The following is a 16,070-nucleotide window of genomic DNA, read 5'->3' on the forward strand; positions in this document are numbered from 1 at the left end:
CCCATTACCCCCATATACCCCATTACCCCATATACCCCATTACCCTCATGTGTCCCATTACCCCCACACATCCAATTACCCCCATATACCCCACTACCCCCATATACCTCATTACCCCCATACATCCAATTAACCCCATATACCCCATTACTGCCATGTGTCCCATTAACCCCCTACATCCCCATTACCCCCATATACCCCATTACCCCCATACATCCAATTACCCCCATATACCCCATTAACCCCCTACATCCCCATTACCCCATTACCCCCATATACCCCATTACCCCATGTGTCCCATTAACCCCCTACATCCCCATTACCCCATTAACCCCCTACATCCCCATTACCCCATTACCCCCATATACCCCATTACCCCATATACCCCATTAACCTCCTACATCCCCATTACCCCCCCCCCCCCGTTTTCCCGCGCTCACCGATGACGGCGCTGGCTCCGCGCCGCCCCGCTCCCCGCGCGCGCGCCGCCAGCCGCACGCGCTCCACCTCCAGCAGGTGGCGCCGCCGCTCCTGGCGCGCGCCCTCCTTGGCGTCCCTCAGCGCGCCCTCCAGCGCGTGCACGCGGCCAGCCGTTGTGCGCAGGCGCCGCTCCAGCCGCGGCAGCTCCAGGCGCAGGTCTGCATTGTCACGTACCAGCTGCGCGCGCAGCGCCCGCGTCACCGCCCGGAGCACCCGAACCCCTCCGGGAGCACCCGAACCCTTCCGAACCCCCTCCGGGACACCCGAACCATTCCGAACCCCCCCCCCCCCCCCTCGGGAACTTCCGAACCCCCCCGGGAGCACCCGAACACCGCCGGGAGCACCCGAACCCTTCCGAACCCCCTCGGGAACACCCGAACCCTCTCGGGAACACCCGAACCCTTCCGACCCCCCCCCCCCCCCCCCGGGAACACCTGAACCCTGACGGGAGCACCCGAACTCCTCCGAACGACCCCGGGAACACCCGAACTCCTCCGAACCTCGCCGGGAGAACCCGAACTCAGCCGGGAACCCCCAGCCCCGCCTTGGACCCGCCCGGCACGGGGAAGCCCCGCACCCACAGGCTGGGTTATGGCACCCCCCCAGGCCCCACTCACTCCCAGTGCCGGCGGTCCCAGCCCCAGTGCTGCCACAAGCAGCGGGGGGGGGGGGCAGTTGGGTGCGCCACAGTCAAGGGGAGGGGGCAACGAAGCACCGGGCAGGGCAGTGCCCCCCCCCCCCCCCCAGTTATGGGGGTGCCCATGGGACAGAGATGGGGGGGCGGTAGCTTGGACACCCAAAGCTCCAGCTAAGGGGAAGGCAGTGGGGAGGGGGGGAGCATCACCGTGTGCCGCCAATGGCCATGCTTCCCTGCCCCCCCATCATGGGGTTTGGGGGGGCTGGGACCCCAAGATGAAGCTGGGGGTGGGATGGATGGGGTATGGCCATGGGGGGGCTGCACCCACCTGTTTGTGAACCTTTGTAAGCTGCTCCAGGTTGTTCTCAAGAAAGGAAATCTTCTGCTTCTGGGAGTGCAGCCCCCCACTGTCCTCGGGCTCCAGCTCTGCGCTCTGGCGGAGGGGTTCGGGGGGGCAGCGGGGGAGCCCCCTGAACGTCAGCACCTCCAACCCGGGACCCCCCAGCCTGAGACCCCCCCCAAACCTGGCGTCCCCCAACCTGAGACCACCACAACCCAGGACCCCTCAACCTGAGACCCCCCCAAACCAGGACCCCCCATCTGAGCCCCCCCCAAACCCCTCATCCCCCAACCTGAGACCCCCCCAAAACCTGGCATCCCCCAACCTTAGACCACCCCAACCCGGGACCCCCCAACCTGAGACCCCCCAAACCCCTCATCCCCCAACCTGAGACCCCCCCAAAACCTGGCATCCCCCAACCTTAGACCACCCCAACCCGGGACCCCCCAACCTGAGACCCCCCAAACCTGGCATCCCCCAACCCGAGACCACCCCAGCCTGGGACCCCCCCAGCCTGAGACCCCCCCCCAACTGGGACTCCCCAAACTGAGCCCCCCCCAACCGCTCTGGCACCCCCCATGGTGCTGATCTGAGACCCCCCCCAGACTCCCTCCAATGGCCAAACTGGGACCCCCTGATCCCCCATACTCAGACTGCGCCCCTCCCACTTGAGCCGGGCCCCCCTGCCAACCCCCCCAGTGCCCCATTCTTTCATCCTTGACCCCCTCCCCCCCCATTCCCCCCCCCTCACTTTCTTGACTCGAGTCGTGACGTCTTGAACGAACAGCTTGCGCAGGTTGTGGAGGGTCTGGAGTTCACGAGCCTGGGGGGGGGGGGGCACGGTGACCTCAACCCCATCCCACGACCCCCCCAGTCCCCCCAGACCCCCTCAACCTACCACAGTCTCCTCCAGCCCCTTGAGGTCCTGCTTGGACTGTTCATGGCGCTCATGGAGGAACCTGGGGGGGCACCCCAAGATTGAGGAGGGGGCACCCCAAAAAATGGGGGGGAGCCTCAGGGGAGGTACAAGGATGTTGGGGGCCTGGAGGGGGCTTTCGGGGGGTGCTGAGAGAGGACCCCAAGTGTTGAGGGGGGTCCTGGTAATGGGGGGGGGCGGTTCCGGGGGGGTCTCACGTGAGCTCCTGCAGCCGCGCAGCCTTGGCCTGCTCCTGGCGCCGCAGCTCCTCGTGCTCCCCCCGCAGCTTCTGCAGCTCCAGCTCCAGGCGCTGCGTCAGGCTGGGGGGGGGAAGGGATGGGGAGGGTCGGGGGGGGGAAGGGATGGGGAGGGTCGTGGGGGGGAAGGGATGGGGAGGGTCGGGGGGAAGGGAAGGGATGGGGAGGGGGGGGGAAGGGAAGGGAGGGTCGGGGGGGGGAGGGATGGGGAGGGGGGGGGGAAGGGATGGGGAGGGTCGGGGGGGGGAAGGGATGGGGAGGGTCGGGGGGTGAAGGGATGGGGAGGGTCGGGGGGTGAAGGGATGGGGAGGGTCGGGTGGGGGGGAAGGGATGGGGAGGGTCGGGGGGGGCAGAGGGCTCGAGCTCTGCCCCCCCAGTCCCATCGCACCAGTGAAGGGCTGGGGCTGGGAGCAGGGCAGGGGTCGGGGGCAGGTCGGGCCGGGGGGGCCTCACTCACTCCCGCAGCTCATCAATGGTTTTCTGCCGCTCGTTGAGCTCGTCCCGGAGGCGCCCGAGCTGCGAGTGCTGCACCTGGGACATGGGGACAGCGGTGACACCAGGGACAGCAGTGATACCGGTGACACCAGGGGCAGCAGTGATACCGGTGACACCAGCAACACCGGTGACACCAGGGACAGCAGTGATACCGGTGACACCAGGGACAGCAGGGACACCGGTGACACCCGTGATACCGGTGACACCAGGGACAGCAGGGGCACCGGTGACACCCGTGATACCGGTGACACCAGGGACAGCAGGGACACCGGTGACACCAGGGACAGCAGGGACACCGGTGACACCAGGGACAGCAGTGATACCGGTGACACCAGGGACAGCAGTGATACCGGTGACACCAGCAACACCGGTGACACCAGTGATACCGGTGACACCAGGGACAGCAGGGGCACCGGTGGCAGCAGTGATACCGGTGACACCAGGGACAGCAGTGATACCGGTGACACCAGTGACACCAGGGGCACTCCAATGCACCCCAGAGACACCTCCCTCCAGTGCTGCGCCTGTGACGCCAAGCAGCGCCCCCTGGTGCCCCCCACCCACCGCACCCACAACCCCTGCCCCTGACACCCTTCTGCCGCTGCCCCGGCTCAGCACCGGGACCCTCAGCACCCCCAGGGACCCTCCACCCCTCCCGGGGGCCCCAGCACCCCCAGGATCATCCTGTAACCCCAGCACCCCCGGAACGCCTCCCCCCACTGCCACATCCCCACCGCCTTCAGGGACCCCCCCAGGGTCTTGGCCGCACCAACGCCCCCTCACCTTGATTTCGTCCATGTCCTGGGTCTCATCCTGCTTGCGGGCTCCCCCCTGCGCTGTGTCTGTGGGGCAGAGTTCACCATGGGGAGCCCCCCAAGTCCCCCCAGGGCCCAGGTGCTGCTGTGCCCCCAGGTGCCCCCCGCTCCGCCCCGCGCCCCGTCCTCACCCTGCGCCTGCAGCCGCGCCAGCTCCTCGCTGAGGGCATCGTTGCTCTCCTCCAGGTTCCGCCTCTTGAGCTCCACCGCCTGCGTGTACTCGGTCAGGGAGCGGATCTTCGCCTCGTGCTGCGGGACCAGCGTCAGCTCCGGCCCTGGGGCACGGGGACAGCCCCGGCACCCCCCGGACAGCCCCGGGCTGGGCCACGGGGGCACCGAACCCTGGGACCCTCAATCATGGGGGCACCAAACCCTGGGACCCTCAAACATGGGGACACCAAGCCCTGGGACACTCAATCATGGGGACACCAAGCCCTGGGACACTCAATCATGGTGACATCAAGCCCTGGGACACTCAATCATGGGGACACCAAACCCTGGGACCCTCAATCATGGGGACACCAAGCCCTGGGACACTCAATCATGGGGACACCAAGCCTTGGGATGCTCAATCATGGGGACACCAAGACTTGGGACCCTCAATCATGGCGACACCAAGCCTTGGGATGCTCATTCATGGGGACACCAAGCCTTGGGACCCTCAATCATGGGGACACCAAACCTTGGGACACTCAATCATGGGGGCACCAAACCCTGGGACACTCAATCATGAGGACACCAAGCCTTGGGATGCTCAGTCATGGGGACACCAAGCCTTGGGACGCTCAATCAGGGGGACACCAAGTCTTGGGACCCTCAATCATGGGGACACCAAGCCTTGGGATGCTCAGTCATGAGGACACCAAACCCTGGGACACTCAATCATGGGGACACCAAGCCTTGGGACGCTCAATCAGGGGGACACCAAGTCTTGGGACCCTCAATCATGGGGACACCAAGCCTTGGGATGCTCAGTCATGAGGACACCAAACCCTGGGACACTCAATCATGGGGACACCAAGCCTTGGGACGCTCAAGCATGGGGACACCAAGCCTTGGGACCCTCAAGCATGGGGACACCAAGCCTTGGGACCCTCAATCATGAGGACACCAAGCCTTGGGATGCTCAGTCATGGGGACACCAAACTTTGGGACAATCAATCATGGGGGCACCAAACCCTGGGGCACTCAATCATGGGGACACCAAGCCTTGGGATGCTCAGTCATGGGGACACCAAGCCTTGGGATGCTCAATCATGGAGACACCAAGCCTTGGGATGCTCAGTCATGGGGACACCAAACCCTGGGGACTCCGCTCTGGCAGGTCCCCACCTGGGAGATAAGGAGCTGGCAGGAGGAGAGCTCACGCCCGGTCACCTCCAGCTTGCGGTGGCATTCGACCTGCAGGTTCTCCAGCTGCCGGCACCGCTTCACCATTGACTTCACCTCTGACTTGATCTTGCTGACATAGAGCCGGGCCACGGCGAACTCCTCCTCGATGGCCCCTGTCACCTCCACCGGCTGCACAGGCATGGGCAGTGTGGTACAGGCATGGACATGGGTTAACATCACATGGGCGTGGGCATGGGCATGGACATGGGTCAACATGGCACAGACATGGACATGGGTCAACATGGCATGGGCATGGACATGGGTCAACATGGCACAGACATGGACATGGGCATGGACATGGGTCAACATGGCACGGACATGGACATGGGCATGGACATGGGTCAACATGGCAAGGACATGGACATGGGTCAACATGGCATGGACATGGGCGTGGGCACGGGTCAACATGGCATGGACATGGACATGGGCATGGGTCGACATGGACATGGGCATGGGTCAACATGGCGCAGACATGGACATGGGCATGGACATGGGCATGGACATGGGTCAACATGGCATGGACAAGGGCATGGACATGGACATGAGTCAACATGGCACAGACATGGACATGGGCATGGACATGGGCATGGACATGGGTCAACATGGCATGGACAAGGGCATGGACATGGACATGAGTCAACATGGCACAGACATGGACATGGGCATGGACATGGACATGGGTCAACATGGCATGGACATGGGCATAGACATGGGTCAGCATGGCACAGACATGGACATGGGTCAACATGGCACAGACATGGGCATAGGCAGGGGTCAACACATCACAGGCATGGGCACGACACAGCCATGGCACAGTCTGAGCATGCGCACAGCACACTCATGGGTATGGTATGGCATGAGCATGCCATGAACACTGCATGCACACAACCACGCCCTGGTGTGCCCAAGCGCACCCCATCATGAACATGGGTCCATCACAGACACGGCCCAGTCCCAGCGCAGCACGGGCACATCCCACCCGCGGGTGCCCCTCCTGACTGGGTGCCTGCCCGTGGGTGCCCCTCCCGCTCTCACCAGCTTGATCTCGCCATTGCCCAGGATGAGGCTGAACTCGCTGAGGTCCCTCAGGAGCCCATTGAGCACCTCGGCTGCCCGCGAGCGCTGCTGCGCCCCGAGATCCAGCACCCGCTGCAGCTCCGACTGCAGCGACAGCGACAGCGCCTGCGGCACAGACACAACACACCAAATAGCCCCAAACCAGCCCCAAACACAGCAACAGTGCCTGCTGCATGGACACACCGTACCAAACAGCCCAAAACAGCCCCAAAACAGCCCCAAAACCAGCCCCAAAACACTTCAAACACAGCAACAGTGCCTGCGGCACAGACACACTGCACCAAACAGCCCAAAACAGCACAAGACAGCCCCAAAATTACCTGAAAACCAGCCCCAAACACACCGACAGTGCCTGTGGCATAGACACACAGCACCAAACAGCCTAAAACCACCCCCAAACCAGCCCCAAGCAGTGAGAGCACCTGCGGCACAGGCACACTACAACGAACAGCCCTAACCAGCCCAAACAGCCCCAAACCACCCCCAAACCCACCTGAAAACCGGCCCCCAACACAGCGAAAGCGCCTTCGGCACGGACACACTGCACCAAACACCCCAAACCAGCCAAAACCACCCCAAAACCACCCTCAAAACAGCCCAAACCAGTCCCAAATACAGCAACAGCACAATTAGCGTGCTCTGTCGCCCCCTCCAGGCTCCCGCCGGTACCGCAGCTCGGGTGCTCTGTCGCCCCCTCCAGGCTGCCGCCGGTACCGCAGCTCGGGTGCTCTGTCGCCCCCGCCAGGCTGCCGCCGGTACCGCAGCTCGGGTGCTCTGTCGCCCCCTCCAGGCTGCCGCCGGTACCGCAGCTCGGGTGCTCTGTCGCCCCCGCCAGGCTGCCGCCGGTACCGCAGCCGCTCCGCTCACCTCGGTGCGCGCCAGCTCGTCGCTGAGCCGCCGGTTCTGGCGGCCGCTGTCTTCCGCCTCCTGCGCTTTGCGGTCGTAGCTCCGCGCCAGCTCCTCCAGCGCCGCCAGCACCTCCGTCACCTCGGCCCGGGCCGCGCCGTGCTCCGCCCGCAGCGCCGCCAGCTCCCGCCGCGCAGCCTCGCCCCCTCCCCGCGCTGCCGCCAGCACCTGCAGGGGGAGGGTCCCGGGGGTCATCGTTGGGGGTCGCGAGGGATCGGGACTGGGGGGGTGTCCAAGGGATCCAGGTGGGGGTCCCAGAGGGGTTCATGGGGGAGGGGTTGAGGTCCAGGGGGTCGTGGTGGGGGTCCCGGGGGTCCCAGTGGAAGTGTCAGAGAGGTTCCCATGGGCACTGGATTAAGGGTTCAAACGATCAGGGTGGGGGTCCCAGAGGGGTTCAAGGGGGTCCCAGGGGGTCATCACGGGGTTCCAGCAGGGGAGGAGGTTGCAGGGTCAGTCAGATAGAGATGGGGGACACGGGGTTTGGAGGGGGACCCTCACCTCCTCCTGGTCCAGCATCTGTTGCTTGAGCTTCTCCATGATCTGGCTTTGCTGGTTGATCTCATCATCCTGGGGAGAGCATAGTGGGGCTCACGCTGGCCCCGAGGGTCTGGGGCAGTGGGGGACATCTCAGGGGGCACCCAGGGGCTGATGGGGGGTCTGTGGCAGGCCTCTTTGGGGGTGCCCACCTTGTCATCCAGCTGCTTGTAGAGCTTGCGGATCTCCTCCTCATACTTGTGCCGCTCCTCCTCCGAGATGTGGATGACGATGGAGGAGCTGTTGTCGTTCAGGGGGGTCTCGCTGGTGGGTCCTGGCCCCGGCCCCTCGCCCGGCCCCACCTCAGCCTCAGCCCCATTCAACTGCTCCGTCTCGGGCACGGCCTCTCCTGGGGATGTGGCCTCAGCTCAGAGGGGTCCCCTCTTAATACTGGGCTCCCCTCGCGGGCACTGGGGTCCCCTCATGGACAATGGGGTCCCCTCCCGGCACTGGGGTCCCCCCTCACCGCTCCGCCAGCGGCTCAGCTCAGCCTCCAGCTTCCCGATGGTCTCCTTCAGAGCCTTGTTCTTCTCCTTCTCCTTCTCGTACTTCTTCTTCCACTGCTCGGCCGTGAGCTCCAGGTTCACTGATGCTGTGTTCTTGATGGTCTTGGCCCTGGGGGGGGGGGGGGGGCATCCCTCAAGTGAGAGCCCTCCCCAACACCCTTGTTCCAGAGATGCCCTGAAGTGCCCCCTACAGAGACTCCCACCAGGGGCCACCGCCAAAGAGGGCTGTTGGGGTGCAGTTGTGTCCCATGGGTGCTGTTGGGTGCAGTTGAGTCCCATGGGTGCTCTTGGGTGCCATGGGTGCAGTTGTGTCCTATGGGTGCACTTGTGTGCCATGGGTGCTGTTGGGTGCCATGGGTGCAGTTGGGTGCCATGGGTGCTGTTGGGTGCCATGGGTGCTATTGGGCGACATGGGTGCTATTGGGTGCCATGGGTGCAGTTGGGTTCAATGGGTGCAGTTGTTTCCCATGGATGCATTTGGGTCCAATGGGTGCCATGGGTGCAGCTGTTCCCCATGACTGCAGTTGGTTGCCATGGATGCAGCTGGGTGCAGTTGTGTCCCATGGATACAGTTATGTCCCATGGGGGCAGTTGTGTCCCATGGGTGTAGTTGGGTGCCATGGGTGGAGTTGTGTCCCATGGGTGCAGTTGTGTCCCATGGGTGCGGTTGTGTCCCATGGGTGCAGTTGGGTGCCATGGGTGCAGTTGTGTCCCATGGGTGCAGTTGTGCCCCATGGGTGCAGTTGGGTGCCATGGGTGCAGTTGGGTGCCATGGGTGCAGTTGTGTCCCATGGGTGCAGTTGGGTGCCATGGGTGCAGTTGTGCCCCATGGGTGCAGTTGTGTCCCATGGGTGCAGTTGTGCCCCATGGGTGCAGTTGGGTGCCATGGGTGCAGTTGTGTCCCATGGGTTCAGTTGTGTCCCATGGGTGCAGTTGTGTCCCATGGGTGCAGTTGGGTGCCATGGGTGCAGTTGTGTCCCATGGGTGCAGTTGTGTCCCATGGGTTCAGTTGTGTCCCATGGGTGCAGTTGTGTCCCATGGGTGCAGTTGTGCCCCATGGGTGCAGTTGTGTCCAATGGGTGCAGTTGTGTGCCATGGGTGCAGTCGTGTCCCATGGGTGCGGTTGTGTCCCATGGTGCAGTTGTGTGCCATGGGTTCAGTTGTGTCCCATGGGTGCGGTTGTGTCCCATGGGTGCAGTTGTGCCCCATGGGTGCAGTTGGGTGCCATGGGTGCAGTTGTGTCCCATGGTGCAGTTGTGTCCCATGGGTGCAGTTGTGCCCCATGGGTGCGGTTGTGTCCCATGGGTGCAGTCGTGCCCCATGGGTGCAGTTGTGTGCCATGGGTGCAGTCGTGTCCCATGGGTGCGGTTGTGTCCCATGGTGCAGTTGTGTCCCATGGGTGCAGTTGTGCCCCATGGGTGCAGTTGTGTCCCATGGGTGCGGTTGTGTCCAATGGGTGCAGTTGTGTGCCATGGGTGCAGTCGTGTCCCATGGGTGCGGTTGTGTCCCATGGTGCAGTTGTGTGCCATGGGTTCAGTTGTGCCCCATGGGTGCGGTTGTGTCCCATGGGTGCAGTTGTGCCCCATGGGCGCGGTTGTGTCCCATGGGTGCAGTTGTGTCCCATGGGTTCAGTCGTGCCCCATGGGCGCTGTTGGGTGCCCGGCGCTCCCCCCCCACCTCTGCCCGAAGAGCAGCGTGGAGCGGGTCTCGGCGTCGTTGTAGCTGGAGGGGGAGCAGCAGATGAACATGGTGGTGCGGCAGTTCCCGCCCAGCGAGTCCTGCAGGATCCGCGTCATTTTGCTGTCCCGGTAGGGCACGTAAACCTTCTGCGGGCGGGAGCAGCGCTTCAGCACCGCCGCGCGGACAGCGCCCGGCGGGGCGGCGGCAGGGGTGGTTGTGGGGCAGGAGGGGAGGTTGTGGGGTAACAGGGGTGGTTGTGGGGCAGGAGGGGAGGTTGTGGGGTAACAGGGGTGGTTGTGGGGCAGCAGGGTGGTTGTGGGGCAGGAGGGGTGTTTATGGGGCAGCAGTGGTGGTTGTGGGGCAGCAGGGTGGTTGTGGGGCAGCAGTGGTGGTTGTGGGGCAGCAGGGTGGTTGTGGGGCAGGAGGGGTGTTTATGGGGCAGCAGTGGTGGTTGTGGGGCAGGAGGGGTGGTTATGGCGTAACAGGGGTGGTTGTGGGGCAGCAGGGGAGGTTATGGGGCAGCAGGAGTGGTTTTGGGGCAGGAGGGGTGGTTATGGGGCAGCAGTGGTGGCTGTGGGGCAGCAGGGGTGGCTGTAGGGCAGGAGGGAAGGTTATGGGGCAGCAGCAGTGGTTGTGGGGCAGGAGGGGTGGTTATGGGGTAACGGGTGGTTGTGGGGCAGCAGGGGTGGTTATGGGGCAGCAGCAGAAGTGACTGTGGGGCATCAGCAAGGGCGGTTATGGGGCAGCAGTGGTGGCTGTGGGGCAGCAGGGGTGGCTATGGGGCAGGAGGGAAGGTTATGGGCAGCAGCAGTGGTTGTGGGGCAGGAGGGGTGGTTATGGGGTAACGGGTGGTTGTGGGGCAGCAGGGGTGGTTATAGGGCAGCAGCAGAAGTGACTGTGGGGCATCAGCAAGGGCGGTTATGGGGCAGCAGTGGTGGTTATGGGGCAGCAGTGGTGGCTGTGGGGCAGCAGGGGTGGCTGTGGGGCAGCAGGGGTGGTTATGGGGCAGCAGGGGTGGCTGTGGGGCAGCAGGGGTGGTTATGGGGCAGCAGGGGTGGTTATGGGGCAGCAGTGGTGGTTGTGGGGCAGCAGGGGTGGCTGTGGGGCAGCAGGGGTGGTTGTGGGGCAGCAGGGGTGGTTATGGGGCAGCAGCAGAGGTGACTGTGGGGCATCAGCAAGGGCGGTTATGGGGCAGCAGTGGTGGTTATGGGGCAGCAGTGGTGGCTGTGGGGCAGCAGTGGTGGCTGTGGGGCACCCCCCGGGTCTCACCGTGCCCTCGGCCAGTGCCGAGATGACGTTGCCCAGCGCCGAGAGCGATTTGTTGATGTTCTTGGCCTCGTCCAGCACCGCTCCCTCGGCCCCGGTCTTGCTGACCTGCGGGGCTGGAGGCTCAGGGACCCCCGTGAGGCCCCCCCGGCCCAGGGCTCCCCCTAGGGACTGGCCCAGCACCGGGACCCACCTGAGACACACACCCCCCCCCCCCCAGGGCCCCCCAGTCCCAGGCACCTCCGCCCCCCCCATCCTGAGCCCCACCGCGGTCCCGCAGCGCCAGGGCCCCCCCCCACCTTCTCGCTCCCGGCCAGGTCCACCAGGTAGAGCTTCCCGCTGAGCTTCTGCTCCGTCTCCATGTTCTCCTGCTTGATGTTGATGAGGAAGATGCTGTGGCTGCGGGAGCTGTGCTCGTTCATGTCTGCGGGCAGGGCAGAGGCTGCACCCACTGCGCCCCACGGCCCCCCCAGGGCCCTCCGTGCCCCCCCCCGTGCTCACTGGTGACCGCCACGTGCCGGTTGGATTTGCCCTCGTCGATCACGTCCAGGATCTCCTCGGGGCTGGACACGAAGCGCTCGGTGCAGCCCTGGGGGGGGGTGAAGGAAAGGGGGGGGGGTGTTGGGGTCCCGGAGCCCTCCTCTGGGGATGGCCCCCCCCCCCCCCCCCCCGGGCTGCTCCTGACCTTGACGTAGGGAACCCGGTTCTTGTCCTCGTGCACCGAGAGGTTGGTCTTGGTCACTGGGGGGGGACGTGGGGTGGTGACCCCCAGAGGAGCTCCCAGTGCCCCCCAGGGCCCCTCCCTCGCCCCTCCCCCCCCCTCCCCCCGCCCCTCCCCCACTCACTGTCCAGCAGGTCCCGGATCTTGTCCAGGTAAATTTCAAAGTAAGAAACCTGTGGGGATGGGGGCGGGGAGGAACCAACCTCTCAGTGCCCGCAGTGCCCCCCAGTGCCCTCAGAGCCCCCCAGTGCTCCCAGTGCCCTGCAGTGACCCCAGTTACCCCCAGTGCTCCCAGTGTCCCCCAGTGCTCCCAGTGCCCCCAGTTCCCCTCAGTGCTCCCAGTGCCTCCAGTGCCCCCCAGTGCCCCCCAGTGCCTCCAGTGCCCCCAGCATTCTCAGTGCCCCCAGTGCTCCCAGTGCCTCCAGTGCTCCCAGTGCCCCCCAGTGCTCCCAGTGCCCCCCAGTGCTCCTAGTGTTCCCAGTGCCCTCCAGTGCCTCCAGTGCCCCCAGTGCTCCCAGTGCCCTGCAGTGGTCCCAGTGTCCCCCAGTGCTCCCAGTGACCCCCAGTGCCTGAAGTGTCCCCCAGCATTCCCAGTGCCCCCAGTGCTCCCAGTACTCCCAGTGCCTCCCAGTGCCTCCAGTGCCCCCCACTGGCCCCCAGTGCTCCCAGTGCTCCCCAATGCTCCTCAGCACCCCCAGTGCTCCCAGTGCCCACCTTGATGTGGAACTCGAGGTTCTCGTCCATGGCGTAGATGTGGTTGAAGATGTCGCGGGCGATGCGGGGGATGATGCCCATGCCCTGGGGGTCGTGCAGCTTCCCCTGCGCACCGAGGGGAGGGGAGCAGAGGGACCCCGGTGGGTGCCGCGGACCCGGGGGTGCTGCCCCCCCCCCCATAGCCCCCCCCTCACCTCCATGGTGTGGGTCTTGCCCGAGGATGTCTGCCCATAGGCGAAGATGGTGCCGTTGTACCCGGCCAGCACGTCTGCAGGGGGGAGGGTGCACACGAGCCCCCTTGGGACCCCCCCCCGGACCCCCATGGACTCCCCCAGAACCCCAGGGACAGCCAAAAGCTCTGTGACCCCCCAAGAACCCTGAGATCCCCTCCGAGATCCCCAATGGTCCCCAAGGACCCCTGAGAGACCCCAAAGGACCCCACAGCACCCTCGAACCTCCCCCGGGTGCTGCGGAGCCCCAGGACCTGCTGCGCCCCCCCCCCCAAAGGACCCCCCCGAGCATCTCCCCTAGCCAACATCACCCCCCCCCAAATCTGCTCCTGTCACCCCCTGCACCCTCCATGTCCCCATGGATGTGGGTGTCCCTGGAGGAGGGTGCCTCAGCCATGACCCCCAGAGGCCCCCCCCAAGACCGCCCCCCCCGGCCTCACCCTTGACGATCTGCATGGCGCAGGCATGGTAGACCTGCTCCTGGGTGGTGTTGGGGGGGAACACGCGGTCGAAGACGTAGGTTTTGCCCTGGGGGGGGGTGTGATGGGGTCAGGAGACACCCCCAGAAGGTGCTGGGGGGCTGCAGCAGGGTGGGGGGGGGCGGTCAGCTCCAGTGAGCCTCAGTGAGGGAGGTGGAAGGTGGCCGGGGGTCTCTCGCACAGCCCTGGGGCACTCGTACCCCCCCCCCCGCCATGTACCCTGGAACCCCCACAACCCCCCAGTGTCCTCACCCCCACAGCTACCCCAGACCCCATAAACCTCCCCATAGACTCCCATAGACCCCCAAGCCCCCCATACTGCCCCATAGACTCCCATAGACCTCCAACCCCCCCATACTGCCCCATAGACTCCCATAGACCTCCAACCCCCCCATACTGCCCCATAGATTCCCATAGACCCCTAACCTCGCCATACTGCCCTATAGACACTCATAGACGTCCAACCCCCCCCATACTGCCCCATAGACTCCCACAGACCCCTAAACCCACCATACCACCTCATAAACTCCCACAGACCCCCAAGCCTCTATACTGCCTCATAGATTCCCATAGATCCCCAACTCTCCCATACTGCCCCATAGACTCCCATAGACCCCCAACACCCCCCATACTGCCCCATAGACCCCATAGATACCCAACCCCCCCATACTGCCCCATAGACACCATAGATACCCACCCCCACCCCCCGCCTCATAGACTCCACATATGCTCAATCTCACCCCACAGCTCCATAGACCCCATAGCCCCTCCCAGCCCCTCTGGACACCATCGTAGCCCCCTACTCTCCCACACAGGCCCATAGACCCCCCTAGACACCCCCAGCCCCCCATAGACACCTAATGCACTCCTGTACATCTCTACATATACCCATCAGCTACCCGCAACTGCCATAGGCCCCCATAGGCCCCCATAGCACCCCAGCCCCCCGTAGGACCCATAGACCCCCATAGAACCCCAGCCTCCCAAGCCCAATAGACTCCCACTCCCCCCAGCCCCCAATAGGCCCTAGACACCCTCAGCCACCCTACACCCCTAATGCCCCCCACCCCCCCATAAATCCCCAGAGACGCTCAACCCCCTCAGCTCCCCAACGTCCCCGCACCAATATACCCCCAGACCTACATAGGCGCCCATAGAACCCTCAGCTCCCCCAGCTCCCCACAGCCCCCATAGCCCCCCACAGCCCCCAGCGCCGGCAGGGAGCTGTCCAGGTCCCGGTGCTGAAACGCCGCAGCCACCCCCAACCACCGCAGCACGGACACGGGCACCACGGTCCCGCCCGCTCGCGGTCCCGCACCCCTCATCCACCGCCATTGCCGTACCCCCCCCAAAGCCCTGCATCCTCCCCCCCAACCATCCCCGCAACACCCCGCATTGCGCCGGCACAACCGCACAGCGACACCCCCCCCCCCTACAGCCCCACTGCAGCCCCATGGGAGATGCCCCCTCCCCTCCAAGGAACCCCCACCTCAGGGCCGGAACCTCTCCGTACCCGGGTGAGGATGTTAATGGGGGGGGGCGTTATACTGGGGGGCGGGTGTCCCTCAGCCCCCCCCCTTCACTACGCCCCTAACAAAGGGCAGGGCCGCAGTGGGGGGGGGCTGCGGCAAAAACAAACCCCCCTCAGTGATGCTCTTGGGTCCCGATCGTGCTTCCCCCGGGGTGTCTCCGCTCATTGTAAACACCACCCCCCCCCCCGGCACTGGGACAGACTGGGGCAAACTGGGAGCGCTGGAACATCAGGAATGGGGGGGGGGGGGGCTGAGAAGAAAGCGCTTGAATGGGGGGGAGGCCTTTGGGCCACACCCAGGGTGACCCCCCCAAAACAGGTTCTACCCCATCAAGCTGACCCATATCCCGTCCCCCTCCCTCAGGCCGGTTGTCCCCCATCCTGGTGACCCCCCCCTCCCCGCACTCACCCCCACCACGACGCTGTCATCGCCCTGGAACACGGGCAGGAACCGGTCCCCACGAAGGATCTCGGCGGGGCTGAGGGGCCGGAACCGGCACAGGACCTTGATGCTGCACTCGGTGCTGGGCTCGGCCATGGCGGCACCGGAGGGCAGTGACAAGAGTTTAGGGGGGAGGACACGGGACCCGGAGAGGGGGCCCAAGGGTGCTTCTGGGACCCGGGAGGGTGCGGGGAGTCACCCGGGGATGCGGGTGATGCCCAAGAGTGCTGCTGACAACAGGAGGGTCAAGTGGTACCCGGGATGCAGGATGCTCTCTGGGGGATGCAGGCTAGTACCCAGGGATGCAGGATGCTGTCCGGGATGCAGGGTGGTACCCAGGGATGTAAGATGCTCTCCGGGATGCAGGGTGGTACCCAGGGATGCAGGATGCTGTCCGGTGGTGCAGGGTGGTACCCAGGGATGCAGGATGGTACCCGGGGGTGCAGGGGGCGGCGGGAGGGCGGTGCCGGGGTGGGGGAAGCTCCGCAGCGCTCCCTGCTCCAGTGACCGCGCCGCTGTCGCCGCTGCAGCCCCGGTACCGGGTGATGGGGAGGGGGGGAACCGCCCCCCGCCCGTTCTCCCCCACCCGCCGTGTTAAGGTGGAGCTGCCAGAACATCTTAAGGTGGACGGAGATGACGGGGGGAACGCTCC

At 65.1% G+C, this 16,070-nt stretch overlaps 1 protein-coding gene across 1 annotated transcript; it reads right to left on the reverse strand.

Annotated features, from left to right (window-relative positions):
* Window positions 1-412: 412 nt before the first annotated feature.
* KIF5A (kinesin family member 5A) lies at window positions 413-16,060 on the reverse strand (the record flags this gene model as incomplete). The annotated part of the gene is made up of 24 exons (XM_062641541.1): window positions 15,386-16,060; window positions 13,407-13,494; window positions 12,931-13,004; window positions 12,737-12,841; window positions 12,147-12,195; window positions 11,987-12,042; window positions 11,803-11,890; window positions 11,601-11,725; window positions 11,305-11,409; window positions 10,033-10,181; window positions 8,316-8,464; window positions 8,002-8,198; window positions 7,814-7,882; window positions 7,277-7,483; window positions 6,368-6,514; window positions 5,273-5,461; window positions 4,072-4,189; window positions 3,909-3,967; window positions 3,088-3,161; window positions 2,592-2,693; window positions 2,356-2,416; window positions 2,209-2,280; window positions 1,446-1,550; window positions 413-657 (listed from the first exon to the last, which is right to left on the reverse strand). Coding segments are annotated over exons 1-24 (2,762 nt in total), but the record flags the coding sequence as incomplete, so codon positions are not given.
* Window positions 16,061-16,070: the final 10 nt, after the last annotated feature.

Source organism: Pezoporus occidentalis, unplaced genomic scaffold, assembly GCF_034315485.1.
Source record: "Pezoporus occidentalis ecotype Australia unplaced genomic scaffold, CSIRO_AGI_Poc_V1 ctg685, whole genome shotgun sequence".
NCBI classification, from domain to species: domain Eukaryota; kingdom Metazoa; phylum Chordata; class Aves; order Psittaciformes; family Psittacidae; genus Pezoporus; species Pezoporus occidentalis.